Source organism: Ursus americanus, chromosome 7, assembly GCF_024610735.1.
Source record: "Ursus americanus isolate L20-20 chromosome 7, mUrsAme1.1.p, whole genome shotgun sequence".
In the NCBI taxonomy this organism is placed as follows: domain Eukaryota; kingdom Metazoa; phylum Chordata; class Mammalia; order Carnivora; family Ursidae; genus Ursus; species Ursus americanus.
In genome coordinates, this window is record NC_142133.1 from 37,848,437 (window position 1) to 37,872,035 (window position 23,599).

The 23,599-nt window shown below is 45.3% G+C and overlaps 2 protein-coding genes across 3 annotated transcripts in view; one reads left to right on the forward strand and one right to left on the reverse strand.

Annotated features, from left to right (window-relative positions):
* Positions 1-15,068, reverse strand: part of EXOC6B (exocyst complex component 6B) — a 600,442-nt gene extending 585,374 nt beyond the window's left edge. The window contains exons 1-3 of one of the 2 annotated variants that reach the window (XM_045788250.2): positions 14,850-15,068; positions 12,740-12,873; positions 3,155-3,271 (exon numbers count right to left, since the gene is read on the reverse strand). In XM_045788250.2, coding sequence (XP_045644206.2) covers positions 3,155-3,271; positions 12,740-12,844 — 222 coding nt within the window. In that variant the 5' untranslated portion in view covers positions 12,845-12,873; positions 14,850-15,068. Of the gene's footprint in view, positions 1-3,154; positions 3,272-12,739; positions 12,874-13,990 lie in introns of both variants that reach the window. The other variant, XM_045788249.2, reaches the window with a different exon arrangement.
* Positions 15,069-15,189: 121 nt separating this feature from the next.
* On the forward strand, positions 15,190-21,870 carry SPR (sepiapterin reductase). The gene is made up of 3 exons (XM_045788254.2): positions 15,190-15,565; positions 16,142-16,432; positions 21,078-21,870. Exons 1-3 carry the CDS (start codon positions 15,244-15,246, stop codon positions 21,266-21,268), a joined length of 804 nt encoding a protein of 267 aa, XP_045644210.2. The 5' UTR covers positions 15,190-15,243; the 3' UTR covers positions 21,269-21,870.
* The last annotated feature ends 1,729 nt before the right edge of the window (positions 21,871-23,599 follow it).

The window sequence follows — 23,599 nt, forward strand, 5'->3', positions numbered from 1 at the left end:
TGCCTATACTGGGACCCCTGATTCGGGTCACACCCAGGGCTAAAAAAGACCAAGGCAAATGTACATACTATTTTTTATATGTATACAATAAGAATGAAGAAAAAAATACTTTTTAATGCTCCAAGGAAAAAATACTTTAAAAATAATTTTAAAATACTTTTATCATAAAAAAAACTTATTATACTTTTTATAGCATAATGATAAGACCAGTATCTTGGGAGCCATACAAACCTGACAGTGGGTCAGCACTGAGATAGGTGTGTGATGCAGGGCGAATCACTTTAACCCTTCTGAGCCCTCGCTAGCTCTTGATGGGAATAATCATAGCACATCCTACGTCATGAAAGGTCAACTGAGATAATGATCGTTTGGCACTGAGTCCCTGGTATATGGTGCTGTTATTACAGATGATTGATACAGGTGGACAAGAAAATCAAAGCGGTTCCCTTCTGGTTGTTCCTTTGGGGTGCACAATTTGAATTCATTAAAATCCTTGGTTTATAATACATGTCTATCAGTGGTTGCAGAGCATATAAAAATGTACTTCTGTGTTGGGATTAGACGCTTAGAGACCATCTGAATTCCACAATTCAGAATAATTCAAGGACCAAAAGAAAACAAGATACCCCCACACTTGTACACCCCCCACACTTGTACACCCATACCTGAACACACATACCCATGCACAGCCTTACACTTGTACACACACACACACACACAGGTATAAGCACGTTACAACTGGTCAGTGACTTGTATCAACCTCAAAAGACATTTCCAATCTCGTCCTGGCCATGTAGGTGTGGGAACTTCAGGATTTTGAAGATTATGTCAGATCATGTGGCAGTGGGCTCTAACCTACGAGGGAGGGTGTATAGTGACTCTCCTTAAAGGGGCACAGTGGGCAAATTGGGGGGAAGGTAGGGCCCGCTGCTCAGACAGATGGCTAAGTAATTTCTGAAGGACAAGGTAAGTAAGAGATGTACATTTTGCATTTTCTCTTAGTGTTATTTGTGTATTCGTTTTTTAAAAATAACTAATTAATTTTTCTAATTAATTTATCTCTGCAGTTGTTTCTTTACTCTTATCTTAAGGATTTGTTGTTTTTCGGGGCGCCTGGGTGGCTCCGTCGATTAAGCGTCTGCCTTCAGCTCAAGTCACGATCCCAGGGTCCTGAGACTGAGCTCTGCCTTGGGCTCCCTGCCCAAGGGGTCTGCTTCTCCTTTTCCCTCTGCTCCTCCCCCCTGACTCATGCTCGACCTCTCTGTCTCCCTCTCAAATAAGTAAGTAAAAATCTTTTTTTTTTTAAAGATTTTGTTTTTCTAAAATTCTAAGTAGAGTATTCAGTTGATTAAATTCTCTTTGTCTCAGCTAACAAAAGCATTTAAAGCTGTGAGTTTATATGGGAAGACACGGCTTTGCCCATACACCTTAGCATCAATATGCGGTGTTTTCTTACGTAATCTTTTTCTAAAGAGTCTGGTATTCTGATCTTGATTTCTCTAGGACTCTAGTGCTGTTTAGAATAATTCCCCGCCCCTTTTATGATTTCCAAGTGGCTGGGTTTTCTTGTTTTGCTTTGACGTATTTATTGGTTACAATGTAGCTACAGAATATAGTCACTGCAATTGCTGATTTTTGGAATTTATTAAGGTTTCTTATATGCAGTCGATTTTTACAAATATTTGTAGCTGATCTGCCTTTCGCAGGCCAAGGTCTAGGTTTGGTAAAACAAAATGTAACTTTATTTTTGTTACAAAACTTGTCCTCTTTTTTGAGGATCTATTACTCCTAATGGCTATTAAAACAATAAAACCCATCAGCCACCCACAAATATTAGTCATTTCCAGGCAAACGCACTATTTCTGTTTTTTTCAGGAATCTGCCAGTCAATCGGGGTTTCCGCTTCCCACTTTCCTGCAGCAGGTTGCATCTAAGTTGGGGGGAACCTTTGTAGCATTAAGGGAAGGTCATCTGAATGCTCTGTGGTCCTTTCCTGCCCACTGTGGCATCCCTGGAGAACATCTTCTCCTCCCAGGCCTGACTTCTGCCAGGGCGAACGTATGCAGACATTAGCTTCGTGGCCTGTCTCCCTCACTTTCCGGCTTGGGACCCCAAGGCCACTTCGGCTCTCGCACCCTCTCCCGCCCACCTTTGCGAAACTTTCCCATCCTCTGGTCCTCCAGTCCTGATACAATCTTGACATCTCTCCAGGCTGCCTGCCTGTCCTCCCCAGAGAATCTCCACTCTTGGACCTCACAGCCATAACTGGGGTTAGGGAGAGGGCAGAGGGCAGGGCCCCTTCTCAAAAGAGGCACGCAGCGTCTGATCCTCGGGCTTCCCGGGCTTCTCCAGGTCGAGGCTGCAGGACGCCAATCCCCCGGGGTCTCGGCTGCGCTTTGGCGCCACCTGGTGACGGTTGGACAGCTCGGGCGTAAACCCTGCCTGGGGTCCTGGTGCTGTTGCAGGTGATCCCCAACCCTGTGGCGACTCCCAAGAGAGCTCCCCTTTCCAGAATCCGCCTGGTTAGATGGCGACTGCTTTGTTGGGTGATCCGGGGATACTGGGCAGCGAGAACACCGAGGACAACACCTTCTTCGGCCGGGTTTCCAAAAATAAGGTGGCCTGTGTTTTCACTCCCCCGCCTTCCCCTCCAACCCCCACTCCCACCCTACCAACAAAAACGAGTAACTTTAATCCTCACGTCAGCCCTTGGAGAACTTAGAAAACAGTGGCCACGAGCGGCAGCGGAATTCACAGGGTAGAGCAGGCGTGTTTCCGTCCGTTTTTACTCATCATCCCTCCCCATGGGTTAGGAGCACTGGAAAGGCGGTAATAACCCCACTCTGTAAATGCCTGATTCCCCTTCCCTGACAATGGGGATCGGGGATGCTGAGTGCTGGCGTCAGACGGGGCGGGAACCACGGCGGCAGCCGAGGAGGAGACCCAGTCCCAAACCAGTCCACCCAACCTGGACACCAAAGCAAAGGGAGGGAGGTGGCGTAATGGCGTAAAGAAGCAATGACAAGGTCCTAAAAGCAAAACTCCTCTTCAGATGTCCTCCCGTTAGTGAAAATAGGTACTGATGTGGGTCATTTGTAAAGGTGAAATGGGGTAAAGCAAGCTACCAGATTGGAGGGGAAGGGGACACTCGTACCTGAAGGAGGTGGAAAGAACCCTCAGGAGCCGGGGCATTCAAAGCAGCCTGGGGACAGGAGACACAGCTGGGGCGGTTTCCAGAGTCACGGTGGCTAGCATTCCCGCTCGGAATTGCCTGTGAGAATACGGGCACATTTAATTTTTTGGCTTAAATTTTATTTTGTCTTACATTAGACCCACATTTTTAAACAATAATCTTTGTTGTGGGAAAATATGGTAATTTGGGGAAAATAAATTTTACATATTGGCTCTATCCATCTATCTATAGAGAGATTCCTGTTATATGTGTGTGTGTGCATGCGTGTATATACGTGTGTGGATAAACATATATATATATCTGTTGTTTAAGCCACCAGTTTGTGGTAATTTGTTACACAAATTCAGGCTGCCCTAAGAAATTACCACAAACTGGGTGACTTAAAACAACAGAAATGTATTCTCTCACAGTGATGGTGAGCAAAAGTCTAAAATCAAGGTGTCAGGAGGGCTACATTTCCATCAAAGTCTCTAGAAGAGATTTATTTCTTGCCTCTTCCAGCTTCTGGTGGCTTTAGACATTCCTTGGCTTGTGGCTTCTTTTATCTCTGTCTTCACATGGCCATGGCCTTCTCTGCAGTTTTTGTCTTCTCTTCTGCCTCTTACAAGGACACCGGTCATTGGATTTAGGACCCATGGGGAAAATCGAGGATGCGCTCATCTCAAAATCATTAATTTAATTACTTTTACATCTACAAAAATCTTGTTTCCAAATAAGGTCATATTCACAAGTTCAGGGGTTAGGATGCAGATACACACACATCACTTTTGTGCATTCTCTTCAGGTGTTGGTTATATGCAAAATTAAACTTTTAAAACTGAATTTAATTCATAGACTCTACACAGTTGATATTCAATTTTTCCATAGCAAGTTTCTCAATCTTTAAATATTGATCCAAAACACAATTAGTAATGGCTGCATCACAGACCATCTTAAATGTGTTATATTTTATTTAACTGTTCAGTTAATACTGAGCACTCATAGTTTTTGGTACTATAGATAAATGCTGTAGTGAACAGCCTCACAAAAGTCTAGCTTCTAAAGGTGTGTAATTGGACGATTCGTTGTTTTTGCCACTCTGTATCCATTGCCCCTTCTTCTGATAAACTACCCCAGTTTTTCCTGTGGAACTAACCCCTCTCTATTGGCCATGGGTTTGGGGAAACCATCAATGAAGATGCACGAAACTTTTCTAGATTAAAAAATAGACATGAGAGACGGCTGGGTGGCTCAGTCAGTTAAGTATCTGCCTTTGGCTCGGGTCATGATCCCAGAGTCTTGAGATCGAGCCCCGCAGCGGGCTCTCTGCTCAGTGGGGAGCCTGCTTCTCCCTCTGCCCCCTGCTCGTGCTCTCTCTCTCTCTCACATATAAATAAATAAAATCTTTAAAAAAAATAGACATGAAACCTGACCTAGGCTAATTTTATGCTCTCTCCATGGCAACTAAATCTTAAGCAAAATGATAAGACCTAAAACAGCTGTAGCTGACTCATCCCATAGCTGATTCACTGCTTTCCGTTACCTGATTCAGAAAGTAACCCGTGAGCCACCTGAGCTTTCTGCCCTTTTTAGACCTGTTTTTCAGCTTTCCCTCTCCTTCAATTCAGCTCTGAATCAAATCAAAAATATATTTTTTCCTGTTTTATCTTGTCTGAATTGATTTCTGGTTTTTGTAAAGATCCTTAACACATGTAAGGTGGACACTTGATTCATTTCTTTTCTTTTTTGCTTTCTAATAAAAAATATTTAGTAATATAAATTCTCCTCTGAGCAGAGTTCCATTAGTGTATAAAGTCGTGTTCTCACTACTATTATTTCATGAATGGATTTATATTTCTTCTTTGAACTGAGTTATTTGGAAATGTGGTTTCAGAATTTCAAGTGATTTTTTTAGAAAATCATTTTATTGCTTTTTTTTCATTTTGTTATATTGTCTTAAGAGAATTTTGGAGATTTGTAGAGATCATTATGTACATGATGATTTTTGTAAATGTTCTTTTTTAGGTCACTGAAAAATAGGTATTGTCTATTTGTGGATACAAAATACCCCCACTTTCTCTCTCTTTTCACACACACACATACATGCACGCATACACACAAATGTTATAACTAATAACTGAATTCAGCAAAGTTGCAGGATACAAAGTCAATACATAAAAATCAGTTGTATTTCTATATACTAGCAATGAACAGTCCAAAAAGAAAATTAAGAGAACAATTCCATGTAAAATAGCATCAAAAGAAAATGTTCAGGAATAAAGTTAACTAAGAAAACACAAGACTTATGTACTAAAAACTACAAAACATCACTGAAAGAAATTCAAGGAGACCTAAGTAAATGGAAAATTTTTCCATGTTCACAGATCGAAAATATACAGATTCAATGCAATCCCTATCAAAATCCCAATGGTTTTTTTTGGGGGGGAAGTCTTTTCTCTTTCCCAAAATTTAAAGCTCATCCTAAAGTTTATATGAAATTTCAAAGAACTCTGAATAGCCAAAACAATCTTGAAAAAAGAAGAACAAAGTTGGAAGATTCACAATTTCCAATTTCAAAAATTGACTACAAAGTTACAGTCACAAAAACAGTGTAGTATTGGCATTAGGATAAACCTATAGATCAACAGAATAAAATCAAAAAGCCAGAAATAAATCCTCACATCTCTGGGTCAATTGATTTTTGACAGGTCAAAACATGTAGTCATTTGTGTCGGGCTGCTTTCATGAGGTTCACCTATGTTGTAGCATGTGTCAGGACTTTGCTCCTTTTCATTGTTGCGTAGTATTCCAACATGTGGCTATACCACATTTGGTTTATGCATTCACCAGTTGCTGGACACTGAAATTGCTTCTAGCTTTGGGTATTGTGAATAATGCTACTCTGAACGTTTGCAAACAAGTCATTGTGGAGACACAGGTTTTCATTTCTCTTGGGTAGATACCGAGGAGTGGAATTGCTGAGTCAACCACCTAGATTTTACAATTGACAACTACTATAGTTGCTTTACCATGTGTCTATCCACCTAGTCAGCCCTCTATTCTTCCATTTATCCATCTAATTTTTTGGATGCATTGTTTTAATGATTTATTTATTTATTTGAGAGAAAGAGAGAGCATGAGCAGGGGGAGGGGCAAAAGGAGAGGGAGAGAACCTCAAGCAGACTCCCCACTGAGCACGTAGCCCATCTTGGGGCTCAGTCCCACATCCCTGAGATCATGACCTGAGCCAAAACCAAGAGCCAGATTCTCAGCTGACTGAGCCACCCAGGTGTCCCTTTTTAGATACATTTTAAAGTAAACTCAGACATAAGAACATATCTACCTAAATTCAGGTCATTTTTTAAAAAGAAAATATGGGTTAATACGTGGATCATTATTTTTTAAGAATAGTTTCAGATTTACACAAAAACTGTGGGCTGTGAAGCCCACATCCAGCTTCCCCTATTATCAATAGTTTGCATTAATGTGATACATTTGCTCACAACTAGTGAGCAAATTATTACTATTTCCTAAAGTCAATACTTTATTCAGATTTCTTTAGTTTTTACCTAATATTCTTTTCTGTTCCAGGATCCCACCCAGGATCCCATATTACATTTAGTCACTACATCTCTTAAGGGTCCTTTTGACAATGACAGTTACGCAGGCTTTCCTTGTTTTTGACAACCTTGACATTTTTGAGGAGTACTGGCCAAGTACTTGGTAGAATGTGCTCAATTCAGGTTTGTCTGATGTCTTTCTCCTGATTATACTGGGATCATGGGGTTTGCAGAAGAAGACCACAAAGTGACATTCCTATCACATCATATTGAGGGTACATGATATCAACATGATTCATCAGTGTTGATGTTGACCTTGATCTCCAGGCTGAGGTAGTTTTTGTCAGGTTTCTCCACTATAATGTTACTTTTTTACCCCTTTACGTACTATATGATTTGGAAGGAATTCACTATGCCCAACCCACACATAAGAAGTGGGGAGTTATGCTTGACCATCTTGAGGTGAAGCATAAGATGGAACAGAAATACTCCCTTGAGGTTTCCACATAAGTTGTTTGGAGTTCTTCTGTATGGGAGACCTGTCTGTTCTCCTCCATGTGTTCTTTTACTTATTCAATCATTTATTTATAGCATGCGGACTCCTGGATAATTATTTTATACTGTGGGTTATAATCCAATACTACTTGGTTTTATTGCTCAATTTGCCTTGCTTTGGCCACTGGGAGAACTTTCAGTTGTGTCCTGTGTCTCTTTGACATACTCCTATCATTTTAGGTGTTTTTATTTTTTAAGCGATAATTTTGTGAAGCTTTCTGTTTCAATTTTTTGTCTCAAAAGTAGAAGGGACTACACTCTTGAAATGTTTTTATAAAGTCTGTTGTTTCGTAATTTCATTCGTAAGAACAGAAAGGGTTTAGGATGTCTTATTTTTCTCTGAAACTTTCTCCTTTTATTCATAGTCGATATTCTTAGTTATATGTGGGTCAGAGTTGTTTCAACATGGATGTTCTTTACATAATTTTAGAGTTTTCCACCTTACGAAATTTTGGGGTAGCAAAGTTGATGTTCTTCTCGTAAGTTATCTTTGCAAGATGTGAAGAATTCCTAAAGGGGACTTTTTCTTGAAAGACTCAAAGCTAAATATAAAATTAAATAGCAAAAATTAAATATAATTCTTAAACATTAGTTTAATGTTATGAATGCTAAAATGTCAAGCAAGCCTACAATGATTAAAATGCTGATATAATCTGCCTTTATTTTTTCTTAGTACATTAATGTATTCATTTAAGAATCTATTTTTATTTATTTTTGAATAGAGAATACATTGACATGCCTTTGAAAAGTCAAAATAATACAAAAAGGTACACTCTGTGTATATTCACTTCCCCCCCAACCCCTCTCTCCCTCCTCTATAGAGTTAACTAGTTTTATAATTTATTGGGGATTTTTCTAGTATTTAATATGTGAGTGTAAGAAAATCTAAGCATACATATATTTTATTCCCCCTTTTACTGTGCAAAAGGTAACAGTATATACTTTTTTCCCTTTCTGCACTTTGCCTTTTTCATTCAATTTTTCACATCAGTATATAGAGAAATTTTCATTCACTTTAACGGCTGCATATTACACATTGATGTAGGTGTACCACGGTGTATTTAACCAGGTCCCTCTTTCAAAAGCAAAAAACAGGTAGGACTACACCGACAACTACGCGGTCAATTAATCTTTGACAAAGCAGGAAAGAATATCCAATGGCAAAAAGACAGTCTGTCTCTTCAACAAATGGTGTTGGGAAAACTAGACAGCAACATGCAAAAGAAACTGGACCACTTTCTTATACCTACACAAAAATAAATTCAAAATGGATTAAAGACCTAACTGTGAGACCTGAAACCATAAAAATCCTAGAAATAACCTATTAGAAGTAACAGACAGTAACCTCTTCGACATTGGCCATAGCAACTCTTTTCTAGATGTTTCCTGAGGCAACAGGAAACAAGAGCAAAAATAAACTATTGGGATCACATCAAAATGAAAAGCTTCTGCACAGCAAAGGGAACAATCAACAAAATTAAAAGGCAACCTATGGAATGGGAGAAGATATTTGCAAACGATATGTCTGATAAAGCGTTAATATCCAAAATGTATAAAGAACTTATAAAACTCAATACTCAAAAACAAGTAATCCCATTTCAAATGGGCAGAAGACATAAACAGACCTTTCTCCAAAGAAGACGTGCAGATGGCCAGCAGACACATGAAAAGGTGCTCAACATCACTCAGCGTCAGGGAAACGCAAATCAAAACCACAACGAGGTATCACCTCACACCTGTCAGAATGGCTAAAATCAACAATACAGGAAACAACAGGTATTGGCGAGGATGTGGAGAAAAAAAATACGCTCGTGTACTGCTGGTTAGGAATGCAAACGGGCACAGCCCGCTTGTGGAAAAAAGTATGGAAGTTCTTCAGAAAGTTAAAGATAGGGGCGCCTGGGTGGCACAGCGGTTAAGCGTCTGCCTTCGGCTCAGGGCGTGATCCCGGCGATCTGGGATCAAGCCCCACATCAGGCTCTTCTGCTATGAGGCTGCTTCTTCCTCTCCCACTCCCCCTGCTTGTGTTCCCTCTCTCGCTGGCTGTCTCTATCTCTGTCAAATAAATAAATAAAATCTTTAAAAAAAAAAAAAAAGAAAGTTAAAGATAGAACTACCCTATGATCCAGCAATTGCATTCCTGGGTGTTTACCCAAAGAATACAAAAACACTAATTCAAAGGGATACATGCACCCTTATATTCAGAGCAGCATTATTACCATAGCCAAGATGTGAAAGCAGCCCAAGTGTCCGTTGATTGATGAATGGATAAAGAAGATGTGGTATATACACACAATGGAATGAAATCTTGCCCTTTGCAAGAAAATGCATGGAGCGAGAGAGTATAACGCTAAGTCAGTCAGAGAAAGACAAATACCATATGACTTCACTCACATGTGGAATTTAAGAAACAAAACAGATAAGCAAAGGGAAAAAAGAAAGTGAGAGGGACAAATCAAGAAACTGACTCTCAACTCTAGAGAACCAACTGATGGTTACCAGAGGGGAAGTGTGTGGGGAGATGGGTTAAACAGGCAATGGGGATCGAGGAGGGCACTTGTTGTGATGAGCACTGGGTGTTGTATGGAAGTGTTGAATCACTACATTGTACACCTGAAACGAATATAATACTGTATGTTAACCAACTGGAATTAAAATAAAAACCTGAAAAGCCAAAAACAAAACAGGTAGGACTACATCAAACTAAGAATTAGCTTCTACACAGCAAAGGAAAAAATCAACAAAATGAAAAGGCAACCTAGTGAATGGGAGAAAATAGTTGCAAATCATATATCTGATAATGGGTTAATATCCAAAAGATATGAAGAACTCATACAACTCAATAGCAAAACAAACAAACAAAACAAACAACAACAACAAAACAATCTAATTAAAAAACGGGCAGGAGGACTGAATAGACATTTTTCCAAAAAAAGTCATATAGATGGCCAACAGATACAAGAAAAGACGGTCTATATCATTAATCATCAGGGTAATGCAAATCAAAACCACAGTGAGCTATCTCCTCACACCTGTTAGAACGGCTAGCCTCAAAAGACAAGAAACAGCAGGTGTTAGTAATGAGAGTGAGGGTGTGGAAAAAAGAGAACCCTGTACCCTGATAGTGGGAATGTAAATTGGTGCAACCACTATGGAAAACAGTATGGGGGTTCCTCAAAAAATTAACAACAGAACTACCATATGACCCAGTAATTCCACTTCTAGGTATTTATGCAAAGAAAACAAAAATACCAACTTGAAAAGTTATATGCACCCCCATGTTCACAGCAACATTATTTACAATAGCCAAGATGGTAACAACCTAAATGTCCACAGATGAATGAATGGATAAATATAATTCAACCATAAAAAAAGGAATGAAATCTTTCCATTTGCAACAACATGAATGGACCTCTAGGACAATATGTTAAGTGAAATAAGTCAGACAGAGAAGATAAATATGGAATGATCTCTCTTATATGTGAAATCCAAAATTAAAAAAAAAAACAGAAACAAAAACAAACACATAGATACAGAGAACAGATTGGTGGTTACAAGAGATGGAGCCTGGGAGAAATGGGTGAATTCTTTTCTTCTCTCTATTTTTTTTTTTTTTTAAAGTAACTTGAACAAAAATTTTATTTAAAAATTCCTAAGTCCAGGCCTGTGGGACATAGGCAGCAGTGCTTTTGTAGTTCCCCAGTGACTCCAGTGTGCAGACAAATTTGGGAACAACTGTGCTATTATAAAAGGGATTCTATGGGTTGTGTTGTCCCTGAAATATTATTCACAAATTGCTGAAATATTACTTGCAATAAGAATGGCAGAGGCGCCTGGGTGGCTCAGTCGGTTAAGCATCGCCTTCAGCTCAGGTCATGATCCCAGGTCCTAGGATGGAGCCCCACGTCAGGCTCCCTGCTCAGTGGGGAGCGTGCTGCTCCCTCTCCCTCTTCCTCTCCCTCTGCCCTCCCCCCACCCCGTGCTCTCCCTCTCTCTCAAATAAATAAATAAAATCTTAAAAAAAAAATACTGGCAATGTGTGTGAGGGGGTGGCAGATCATCATCTTTGTTAGAAAAGGAAGATTTTCCAGGCTTTCTCCTAGTCCAGGTAAACCACACTGTCCTTGGGGGCTGTTTCCAAACGGATCCTTCTGGAACAGCTAGGTTTAGAAGAGGCTAGGTCTGAAAACATCTGGGAGCCTCAAGGTACGTGTGGGAGAGTCTGCGTTATGTGAATGGCGGTCTCAACGTCTGGATTCCCCACGGAAGGTCTACGCGAGGATCCGCACTCAGAGACAGCCAGAAGGAAGGTAGCAGGCACAAAGCAGCTGATTAAGGATAGTACACCATCAAGACGGGAGTGTGGGCAGGCCCAGAGGAGGCAACTACACAGGGATCAGGGGCGTCTTTTCTTTTTATGTTTGTATAGGTTATGGGTCATAGCTAGGGCAGTCTCTGACTGAGGCTGTTTCCCATCATCTAAGGGTTGCCTCCTACCTAACGGAGGGGTAATTTTTGGCCCTGCAAGTTCTTGCTGGAATTGTCGTGGCCATCTTCCCCTCCAGGGGCAGGGCTGTAACATTATGTAAATATATTACAAGGAAGCTATAGGATACCCCGGGCAGAGGTGGAAGAGGAGGGCAAGCTCTGCGGTGGGGGGGGGGGGGCTCTTGGTCTGTTAGTCCCGGGGTCTTGGAAGCCACAAGGCCAGGATGTTGAGGGGTCTTGGAAGCCACAAAGTCAGGATGTTGTGCCCCCAGCCTTCTAATGTGTAATGTTGTGTCCCTGGGTTTCTAATGGGTAACCTCTTTATCCCCATCCTTGCCTCCAGCTCACTTCTAACTAACTGCCTACTCTATACATAGGCATCCCATTCTTTTTTTTTTTTTTTTTTTCCTTAAGGAGCCTTCTAATTTAATTTTGAGTAAAATAGGTTTGGAGAGATCAAAAGTTCCCCTTAATGGCCATTCGTGTTCTAAATGACTTTAGGTAAGTCAGTCCATTTAGTTATAAATGTGCATGCAGAGGGACCGTAGTTTTTAAACAAACAACCAGCCAGAGTCCCAGTCAGGGCGGAGAGGGGGGCAGCACTCTCAGAGCGTTCCGATGACTGCGAGCCCATTTTATAGAGGTTTTTCTCTAGGGCAAAGAGAAAAATTCCTAAGCAGCACAGTTGCATCAGGAACAGCCTGGTTCCAGAAGGAATCAGACTAAAGGCCAGCACAGTTCCAACAGGAACAGTCTGGTTCCAAACAGGAGTCTGACGGAAGGCGAGTGCTGCTCCAACAGGCACACGTCCAACAGGAACAGTCCCCAAAAGAAGTCCAACCAAAAGCCAAATGAGCACTCTCAGAGAAAAAACAAAAAAACAAACAATAAGGCCTTTTAAAACATCCTACCCAATAACGCCTGGGGAGCGCAAACAGAGCTCAACATCCAGGAGAAAACTTACCCCAAACTCCAGGGTCAGCCAGAAGGCAGCAGGCGCCCAACTGGCTCTGTGGGTGCCAGTGTGTTTGTTCACCAGCCTCGGAGTTGTTGGGGGTCTTCCTTGCATCCCACTTCTGATCACCAAGTAACATTAACCTTAAAAAACAAAACTGCCAGTTATTTTAACAGCAAAAAAAAAAGGGGGGGGGGTATTTGGAAATAGCAGAGAATCACAATCCAGAGGAAGCACTCTTCTACAGATTATTAGTAAGTCACCCCCACAGAAGAGAGGAATGCTCTTTTATAGAGGAAAGGGGAAGCTGGGAAGTTATGCACAGAAAGTCCACTGGAGTAGACTGGAAGTTCAAAGTATAGCGGCCCTGACAGTTCTAGCAAGAACCTTGCAGGGCCAATGGCTTTTCATTGGCTGAGTTGTTGCAGTCTTTCATTGGCTGGGCTGTTGCCAGGGCAGGAGAAAAGCCTTTCTTCCTCCTGCTGGAATAGTAAAGCAGTGTCCATGTGCAAGGTCCCTCTCTTCCCTTGGGTCTGTAACTGATAAGTGATAGGGCATGAGAGCTCACCCTAAGGGCCTCCCAACTCCATTCTAAAGGAGATTTCCTTTTTTTTTTTTTTTCTTTAAAGGAGATTTCCTTTTATTAATTTTCACAGGGCATACTCGAATCTCTGCCACTGTTGCAGAAAGAACTCTTAAAAAGGTCAGTAATAGGTACCGGAGAACCAACATACCCAGAAGAGAGAAACACTGGAATTGTATAGTAGTAAAACTAGTTGCAATAAATACTGCAGTTTTCTGGCTTCCGATTCAAATTCAATTGCACAGGCCTTTCCCTTAACTTCCTTCAATTTATACCTGGTCTCTTTAACAATGAAAATTTGGGCTCCTAACAACATTAACATAATTATTCCCCCCCCGTCCTACTTTTCATCAGATAATTTCAAAATAACACTGTGCATAGTGACAGTTAATCTACTAAATGACTTTAAGATTTCTTTGCAGTTTCATTTGTTGTTAGAGTACGTTCCATGATAGGATCCGAACTGCACATTTTACCAAAAGTTTGCAATAAGGGCACCCATGTTGACCAGCAAAACCCTCCCCCCCAAGTTGTTTTGGTGTTGATGTGATAGCCCACACTGCACAAGGAAGCAAAACGCATTTTTTTCCAGAGCCTTGGAAGGCAACTTTGCTGTCTGTCCTGGGAGGGAGGGCAGCCCTGCGAGGGCTTGGGCTGAGTTATCAGAGGTTACTCACCACCCTCCCTAAGCTCTGTAGAGTCTCCTTCTTAAGATGTGTAGCTGTCTCCTGACCTTCTCATCTTCCCTCTCTCCTTGAAAAAAGTCCGAAATGTGGGTTTTCTGAAGCACAGGTCTGGATTTACAGACTCAGCTGATTATGTAAACTTGAAGTGTAGCCAGAGGCGCAGGGGTGCAAGGACACTTGGCCTCGAGGGTTCCAAACAGACCAGGTTTGGCCGTTCGCAGCTGACAAAATCCAAAGGCAGAGAGGAGTGGTGGTGAAACCAGAAAGGAATTTGTTTCAGTGAGGCCAACGTCGGGAAGGCAGCAGACTAATGTTTCAAAGTGCCAAAAATAATTCCAGGTTGATAGAAGGGAAATGTGGAAGGTCGGTGAGAACTGCAGATAGGCGGCGAAGGTCAAACCAACCATTGTCTTGAGGTCCATCATATGGGGTCTTGCTGGCATTGGGGCAGTCCCTATTGCTTGTGGGGATAGGTTCAGTGGCCTGAGTTCAGAGATAAGCTAGAAAGAACTTAATCAGAAAGTTGGAGGTCAAAATGGAGGTAGCTGCGGTCCTCTTTCGGAAGTTGGGTGTAGGTGCAATTGACTGCTGGGAAAAGTGTAGCGTGAGTGGGGGCAGAAATCGGGGTAACACAGACCTGTAAAAGCAGGAGGACCCCGCAATCTCAGAGGAAGGGGAACTGGCTGGAGCGCAGAGCTGTCCTGAGTCTAGAAAGGGAGAAGAGGTTTTTACATCCCTTGGAGGAACCACTGTGGTGCTCCCAGAGGTAGCTCCCGTTAAGCTGAGAGCGGTGAGTTCCCAGAGCCCTGAACTGGCCTGCGCCGCATTCAGGGCTTCTGGGGCCACTTACAGACATGCCCAGCATGGCCCGGCCTGGAGGAGGTCCCGCGTGCAAGGAGGTGCGGTGTGAACTTGGGAGGTGGAGGCGGCCCTGCGGGGGGAATGAACTTGCGGAAGAGCGGGGGAGGGGTGCGGGTGGTGCAGGTGGTAGAATGAGGCCAGGCCCAGAATGGGGCCAGGCTTCCCGGTGGAGGCCGTGCCTCCCGACCCCTTAGGTGCAGCCCCTTCCCGCAGACTGAGACCGCGCAGGCGCCTCCACTTCCGCCAAGGAAAGCGGCGCCCCGCAATCGCAGCCGAAGCTTTCGGGTCCCGCCCCCTCCGGCCGGGCCTCCGCCCACTGCAACCGCGGCCGCCCCGCCCGCCGCCAGTCTTCGACCCCGCGCGAGAGGTCGCGGGTCGCCGGCATGCAGGGTGGCAGCGGCAAGGACGGCGGCCTGGGACGCGCCGTGTGCGTGCTGACCGGCGCCTCCCGTGGCTTCGGCCGGGCCTTGGCCCCGCTCCTGGCCCGGCTGCTGTCGCCCGGCTCCGTGCTGGTCCTGAGCGCCCGCAACGACGAGGCGCTCCGGCAGCTGGAGGCGGAGCTGGACGCCGGGCGGCCCGGCCTGCGCGTGGTGCGGGTGCCCGCCGACCTGGGCGTCGAGGCCGGTTTGCAGCAGCTGCTCGGCGCCCTGCGCGAGCTCCCCAGGCCCGAGGGGTTGCAGCGGGTGCTGCTTATCAACAATGCGGGTAAGGCGCCCGCCGGCGGCGGCGGACTCCCCGTGGGAGCCCTGGGAGTACTGCGTAGCGCCCCTATCTCTTCTTCCTCCTTCTCACTTTCCCCACCGCTAGGAACATTAGAGGTGACTCTTAGGAGTCAGAAAAGATGCTAGAAAATCCGAGTTGTTTCAGCAAGTTCGGTGCGGCTCATTCTTTCCCAACCCCCCCACCCTCTTCCTTTTCCTGGGCATATTTTCCAAAATGCATGTAGAACTTTCCCGATCGCCTTGCTCCGCGCCCTCTGGCGGAGGCCTGAGTCAGGGCCTGAGGTCTTCCAGCAGAAGTAAATTACCCTCTTTTCCAAATGGCCTCCTGAGTTCTGCCCCCAGGCCCAGAGCAGGGCATGCACACTTTCAGGTTGCAACTTGGGATGAGTGAACAACTCCGGGTGTGTCTGTCTGCAGAGCTGGGAAGAGGAAGGCATCTTCAGAAGCACTAGGGAGACTCCTCTAGGTTTGGGAGGGAAGGGGGTGTCTAGAATTTGGAGAGGGCTGGGGAAAGAGAAAACCCATCTGCACAGAGTGATTCTTAAGGTCTGTTTTTCAGGCACTCTTGGGGACGTGTCCAAAGGCTTCGTGGACCTGGCCGACCCAGCTGAATTGAACAACTACTGGGCTCTCAACTTGACCTCCATGCTCTGCCTGACTTCCAGCATCCTGAAGGCCTTCCCAGACAGTCCTGGCCTCAGCAGGACCATGGTTAACATCTCGTCCCTCTGTGCGTTGCAGCCCTTCAAGGGCTGGGGATTGTACTGTGCGGGGAAGGCTGCCCGTGACATGATGTTCCAGGTTCTAGCTGCAGAGGAACCTAGTGTGAGGGTGCTGAGCTATGCCCCAGGTAGGTGGAACATTATACTACCATCCCTGTCACCCAGAACCGGCTGGTTCCCCCTCTGGGGGTGGGCAAAGGGCCTAGTCTGACCCCTCCAAGAAAGAACCCACAGAGTATATTGTCCCTGAATCATTAACCATCACCCCTTAAGGGAAATACAGGCTTCAGAAGTTAGAGCTGGCTGGGATAGGGAGTGTAGTTAGAAGATAAGGCTTGAGACTGGGGAGTTGCCTGGCCTGGAGGGTGGGGCCAGAAAACCTGAGATATTAGAGTTGAGAGACAATGAGGGTTTGAATTTCAGGCCTGTACATGTGAAACAGGGAAGATGCTACCTGTCTACAGGGCAGTTTGGAGGACTAAATGAGGTAATATATATGAAAATGACTCCTAGCTGTGAAGTGCTATCTATCTGTTAGCACTTCTAAATGTTAGATAGAACTTATCACACTGTATTCTCTTTATATCTGTACTTCTTTCTCCTGATAGGAAAGCTCTGAAGGCAGGAACTTTGTGCTGTGCACCTGTATGTCCTCAGCACCAGCAAAGTGCCTCACTGTGTCAGTCTTCAGTAAATGGTATTTGAAGGAAGAGCAGAGAGATTGTGAAATGCTGGCCACCCAGGCTAAATTGCGCTGGGACCCTGTGGGGATGCTGGGATAGAGAAGAGAGGGCCCTGTCTTCACCAAAGTTAAACAGTAAGGGGTCTTGTGACACTTGGTCTGGCTTCTCAGCACCCTGCCATGATGCCACTGTGCCCCTTTCTGAAAAGTGAGCCTTGTATACTGGCTTGAGGCTGGTGGAATTAGAACAAGGTGACAAAGCTGTTGTGTAATGTCTGAGTGATTTAGACGGAGAGCCAATAGTCTGTTCCCCTTGAAACCTGGGGGCAGAGATGTCAAAACACCTGACCAAAGCCCAGATGTGGCAGAGGCAGGATCAAACCTTGTCTCCAAGTTCATGATCAGTGCTACTTTTACTTCCTCATGCTCTCTAGTGCCCAATCCTCCTTTCCTCCCTAACACCTACACTGTTATTCTTGTAGTCACCATTGAACTCAGCACCCCTCTGAGCTCAGCCTAGGACTCACTCAATCAAGTGGGCAAATGAAAACCACAGCCAGGTGTGGAGCCGACTCCAGAATGTCATTTGATTGGGTTGGATCTCAGGGAGTCCTGAGATGACTCAGTATGTGCAAATCGATCTATATAATATACCACATTAATAAAATGAAATATAAAAATCATATGATCATCTCAATAGATGCAGAAAAAGTATTTGACAAAATTTAATATTAATTTATGATTTTTAAAAAACTCAAAAAAGTGGGTATAGAGGGAATGTGCTTAACATAATAAAGACCATATATGATAAGCCCAAAGCTAACAGCATACCCAGTGGTGAAAAGCTAAAAAAAAAAAACTTTCCTTGTAAGATCAGGAACAAGACAAGGGAACCACTCTCGCCACTTTTATTTAACATAGTACTGGAAGTCTTAGCCAGAGCAGTTAGGCAAGAAAAAGAAATAAAAGACACCCAAATCAGAAAGGAAGAGGTAAAACTATTTGCAGATGACTATTATATGTGGAAAACCCTAAAGACGCCACCAAAAAACTATTAGGACTAATAAATTCAGTAAAGTTGCAGGATACAAAATAACATACAAAAATCAGCTGTATTTCTACACACTAATAATGAGTTATTGGGGAAATTAAGAAAACAGTCCCATTTACAATTGCTTCAAAAAGAATAAAATAGAAATAAGTTTAACCAAGGAGGTGAAAGACCCGTACACTGACAACCATAAGACATTGATGAAAGAAATTGAAGAAGATACAAATAAATGGAAAGATATTCTGTGTTCATGGATTGGAAGAATTAATATTGCTGAAATGTCCATACTACCTAAATCAATATACAGATTCAATGCAATCCCTATCAAAACTCCAATAGCATTTTTCACAGAAATAGAACAAATAATCCTAAAATTTGTATGGAACCACAAAAGACCCCAGATAACCAAAGCAATCTTGAGGGAAAAAAAACAAACCTGGAAGCATCACACGTCCTGATTTCAAACTATATTACAAAAGAATAGTAATGAAACACTGGTATTGGCATGAAAACACACAGTTTACCAGTGAAATCACCGTGTCTTGAAGAAGATACCTTTGGGTTGAAATTTTGTAGTGACCTGTTAGCTCCATGAACTTGGATGTACAAATCTTTCCCCAGATTTGGGGAGTTCTCAGCCATTATTTCTCTGTATAGATTGTCTCTTCTGATGGTAACCCTTAAGTCATCTTTACTCTTTTGTTCTTTTTTCTTTTTGCTCTTCTGACTGGATGATTTCTAATGACCTGTCTTCTGATTCACTAATTTCTTTCTTCTGCTTGATTCAGTCTGCTGTTGACTTCTCTTGAATTCTTTAGTTTAGTCATTTTATTCTTCAACCCCAGGATTTCGGTTTGTTGAGTTGTTTTTTGGGTTTTTTTTTTTAAGATTTTATTTATTTATTTGACAGAGAGAGACACAGCCAGTGAGAGAGGGAACACAAGCAGAGGGAGTGGGAGAGGAAGAAGCAGGCTCCCAGCAGAGCAGGAAGCCCGATGTGGAGCTCGATCCCAGGACCCTGGGACCATGCCCTGGGCTGAAGGCAGACGCTTAATGACTGAGCCACCCAGGCGCCCCTTAGTTGTTTTTTTTTAAGTGGTTTCTATTTCTTTGTTGAACTTCTCATTTTGTTCATGCACTGTTTTCCTAATTTCATTTAGTTGTCTATCTGCGTTTTCTTTTTTTTTTTTAAGATTTTATTTATTTATTTTAGAGAGAGAGCACACCTGAGCAGGAAGAGGGGAAAAGGGAGAGGGGGAGAGAGAGGAAAAGGGAGAGAATCTCCAGTAGACATCACGCTGAGCACAGGGCCCAACATGGGTCTCAGTCCCATGACCCTGAGAACATGACCTGAGCTAAACCCCAGAGTCAGATGCTTAACCAGATGAGCCACACATCGGTCTGCATTTTCTTGTAGTTCACTGAATTTCTTTAAGAAGATTATTTTGAATTATTTGTTCATAGATCTTATTTCTTTAGGGTCAGTCATTGGAGTTTTATAGGTTTCCTTTGGTGGTGTCACATGTCCTTGATTATTCATGATCCTTGTGGCCCCGTGTTGGTGTCTGTGCATTTGAGGAAGGAGGCACCTCTCCCAGTCTTTACAGGCTGACTTCAGTAGGCAAAGCCCTTTACCAGTCAAACCATCCAGTGATTCTGGGTGAACCAAACTCAGGGGCGCCTGGGTGGCTCAGTCATTAAGCATCTGCCTTCAGCCCAGGGCATGGTCCCAGGGTCCTGGGATGTCTGTAGCAGGTTGCTCCTGGAGTCATTGGGCAGCCTCTTGCTAGGGTGGGTTGAAAGCCTGGGTCCGTGGTAGTCCGTCTGGTGCTGGGCCTGGTGGGGAGCCTGGGTTTATGGGCACTGATGGCAAGCTCAGAGGCATCTAGGGCCACAGGAGCTCGCTGGAATGTGTCAGGTACCTATGTTCATGGCAGCTTGTCAGGAGCCTGATGCCGTGGGAGCAACCCCAGGCCACAAGGGCCAGCTGATACTGGAGTGGATCAGGGGACTGGGTTTCTTGGGACTTTTGGGAGCCTGGAGCTGCCAGGGGCCACTGAAGCTGGCTGGAACCAGCAGGCACCAGAGTGAGCCTGAGGCCTAGGTTTGTGGGAACCTGTTCCATAGGAGTGGCCAGGGGTTGTGGGAGCCACTTGAGGCTGCTGAGGCGCTGGATCTGGCAGGCAGTGGGGTTAGCTGGCGGCCTGGGTTCATGGGAGCCCAGAGGGAGCCACCTAGCACCATGGGAGTTGGCCTGGGTCTAGAGTGGGCTGGCTCTGGGATCCCCTATGAAGTCGGGTGCTTACTTCCCTCTCCTCCCACAGGGAGGGTGTCTCTACACTGGGATGCCTGGGCCTGAGGGCAGATGATAGGGGTAGTCCGCATCTCTATTTCCTGCCATCCTCAATGCATCCTTTCTTTTTTGTGCTTCACCCAGGTAGTATAATCCCTTACCTGGAATCCTTGGCTTTCATGAAGGTAATTTCATGGGCAGCTAATAGTTCATATTGATATTTCTGCAGAAAAGTGCTAGAAATTCCTATGCCACTGCTTTGTCGACCCCAGTGATATTTTAGCAAGATGCAATTTAGCAGAGGGCTACAGAAGGAGCTGAAGCAGAGAGAGAACCAGGGCCGTATAAAGGGCTGGATTGTCAGGGTATGTAGAAACAGAAGGGTCCGTCCTACTTGGTGACTGGTTGGCTGTGGGAACAGAGGGGAGAGGGAGGAGGCGGGGATAGAAGTTTTGAGCTTGAGAGAAGAGTGTTTCATTAATAGAAATTGAAAAGTCAGGAGGAGGCGGTGCTGATTGGAAAGGAGGTGATAAGCTAGTTGTAGACACAGTGGTCTGGAGACACCATGTTCATTGACGCATCGGGATTTGAGTCTGGAGCTCAGTAGTGACAGAATGACCCCGACCACGCTTGTCAGCCAGGGTGGGGTGTTGCCAGTGGCCAGACCTGACTCCACCATACTCCACACACACACCAGGGGCCCCTGCCTCAGCCATGTCCCCTCAACTTCTGCTCTTCATGCCCTAGGTCCCCTGGACACAGACATGCAGCAGTTGGCCCGGGAGACCTCAATGGACCCGGACTTACGGAAAAGGCTGCAGGAGCTGAAGACAAATGGGGAGCTTGTGGATTGTAAGATGTCAGCCCAGAAACTGCTAAGCTTGCTACAAAAGGACACGTTCAAGTCTGGAGCCCATGTTGACTTCTACGATAAATAAGCCAATGTCCTTGGCTTCCTGGGGCTTTTTTCCCCCTCTCTCAGGCACACCCAGGAGCTCTGTGCCACCCCCCCATCCTGCCACAGGGGCACCGCCAACCCTGCCTGACCCAGATAAGCACTCATACCTACTTTCTGCCCTCAGATCCAGCCAGCAGTGAGGGCCTCAGGTCATTGGAATCCCAGTTCTCGGGAGTCTGTTGACTGCCCTGAGTTAAGGGGAGCTTGGGAGAGAGAAGTTACGGCTGTTGGTATTCTGTCTCCCCAGAAATAGAATTTTAAGGTTAGGAAAAGCAGAACAAGAAGCTGCAACCCTGAAGAGAAGAGGTTGGGGGTCTCATGGCCAGTCCCTGGCTGAGTTAATGTCATATAGGAGGGCCCATGTGGAATCACAGCCCACGGGGGAGGGAGGACGGTGCAAGTTCGGTGCACAAGGATGCCCCATGTTCATGGTAGCAGGACCTTGTGTTGACCTTTGTGTCCTCATTCTGATGCCTCCTCCCTCCAGAACGTACCATCTGTCCCCCAGATGGGGGAAAGGGGGCCCCTGAGAGTTTTGTACAAGTAAAAAGCAGATACAAATAAAATGTGGATTGTCCTTTATTCACCCCTGCCTTCTCCTCTGATACAGGGCCCGTGACTGACTCCTGTCTCACTGGGTCCAGAGGTGTTCCTTAATGCAATTAACCCAAACTTGGGGAGTTACCCTTATTTCCTGGGGAGTTATCTTAGGGTTGTCTGCCTCTTCTTACGGAGCCCCTACCCAGTGGCAAGCTCAGGTTCAGAGTTGGCCAAGATGGATATGCCCAGGTGCCTGTTCCTCCAGATGCCTATGCTGACCCTAACCTTTATTACTCTTTCCTCATCCCTGACCTAGTCAAAGACTGTTGAGGCTTCAGGGCCTGACTCCCAGCCTCCCCGGCCCTCTTGGATTCCCAGTTCTACCCTTTGCCCACATGGCAGTGTTGCAAATGGATCTCCTCAGGGGGGCTGTCTGTCATGGGCCCTCCTGGTAAAGTCCATCCGGCACATGGTCCTGATCCTCCGTGGGGTGGGCTTAGCACCAGCATGCCTGTGGGGGACATGGGCAATATTCTAAGAGAGGGAAGCCCTAAGTAACGAGGTGTGTGAACAAACCCATCCTCCTGCCACTCGGCAGATGTAGGCCGAGCTGGGAGCTCCACAGTGGTGGTGGCCTACAGCCAGTCCACCCTTGCGCCTGGCCCTTATTTAGGAGTTGAGAACAAGGGTCCCAGCTAGCCAACTCCCAGGGCTCAGCCCTGCATGTGAGGTGGAGGAACTCTTTGTTCCTTCTCATGCACAGCAGAGGGCGCACGGAGGCCGTTCCTCCGGGAGAGCCCATGGCAGCTCAGCTCTGGAGGCAGGCTCTGGGCCGGAGCTGCCAATGCCCTGACAGGTGCCCTAGGAGGGAGCGAGTAATTCATGCTCTTTCGTTGCCCAGCAGAGCATTTGCCCTCACTGGAGTCAAAAGCACTGCACTCGTATCCCTGCTCTGCCATTTGCCAGCTCGTGACCCAGCATAAATTGCTTCTATGGGTTTCGGTTTCCTGATCTGAAAAATGGTGCCTCCCTCAGAGAGTCATGGGGAGCATTAAGTGCCCTAATGTTTGTAAATGCTTAGCACAGTCTAGCATTGCAGTAGGTGCCCAGAGATTTGGATATTATTGCCTTTTAATATCAAGATCCAGATCAACGTGGAGCCCCACTTGCAGCCCAGATGCCCTCCCCCTTGCTGACCTGCAGCAAGAACTCTCTCTGCTACCCCTGCATGGGGCCTCAGTGGGGCTGGAGTTCAGTCTGGACAACTCGTTCTGGACTCACCAGACCCATGGGAAAATGGAGGAGCCTCAAAGTCAGGAATCGTTGGTCCCACTTCTCTCTGTAATGGAGATGTTGTGGGGTCTTGCACAGGGCCCTCCTTCCTCTGGGCTGTTTCCTTAGAACAGAGGAGCTCAGAGCTGCCTTCCCACAGGTGGGGCTGGGCCATCCTGGGCCGCCCCTTCTGTCTGGTGAGTGTTGGGTGGATTTCCTCACCCGGCCCCCTGCTCCTGCGGGAGTGTGAGAGCAGTCAGCACCAGCACAACCCTGGGGGATGGCCGGCCAGGGTGGTTTCCCTCTCCCCACCAGGCTGCTTGGCCAGGACTTGGGGAGGAGTACCACATGTCCCCACCAGGTGGCGAGGCCCTCCCATGCCTGACACTTGTCCTCTCTGAGCCCAGGGATTTAAGAGCCTTGGAAACAACCCCCATCTTTCTTTCTCCCTGCACTCTAGGATTGAGAACTCTCAGGGGTCCCCAGGGAGCTAGGGAGG

Excerpts from the sequence above, each read along its gene's own strand:
- SPR (XM_045788254.2), top strand. The coding sequence starts at position 15,244 with ATGCAGGGTGGCAGCGGCAAGGACGGCGGCCTGGGACGCGCCGTGTGC. Across the intron at positions 15,566-16,141 it reads GCTGCTTATCAACAATGCGG|GCACTCTTGGGGACGTGTCC; the intron begins GTAAGGCGCCCG and ends TCTGTTTTTCAG. Across the intron at positions 16,433-21,077 it reads GGTGCTGAGCTATGCCCCAG|GTCCCCTGGACACAGACATG; the intron begins GTAGGTGGAACA and ends TTCATGCCCTAG.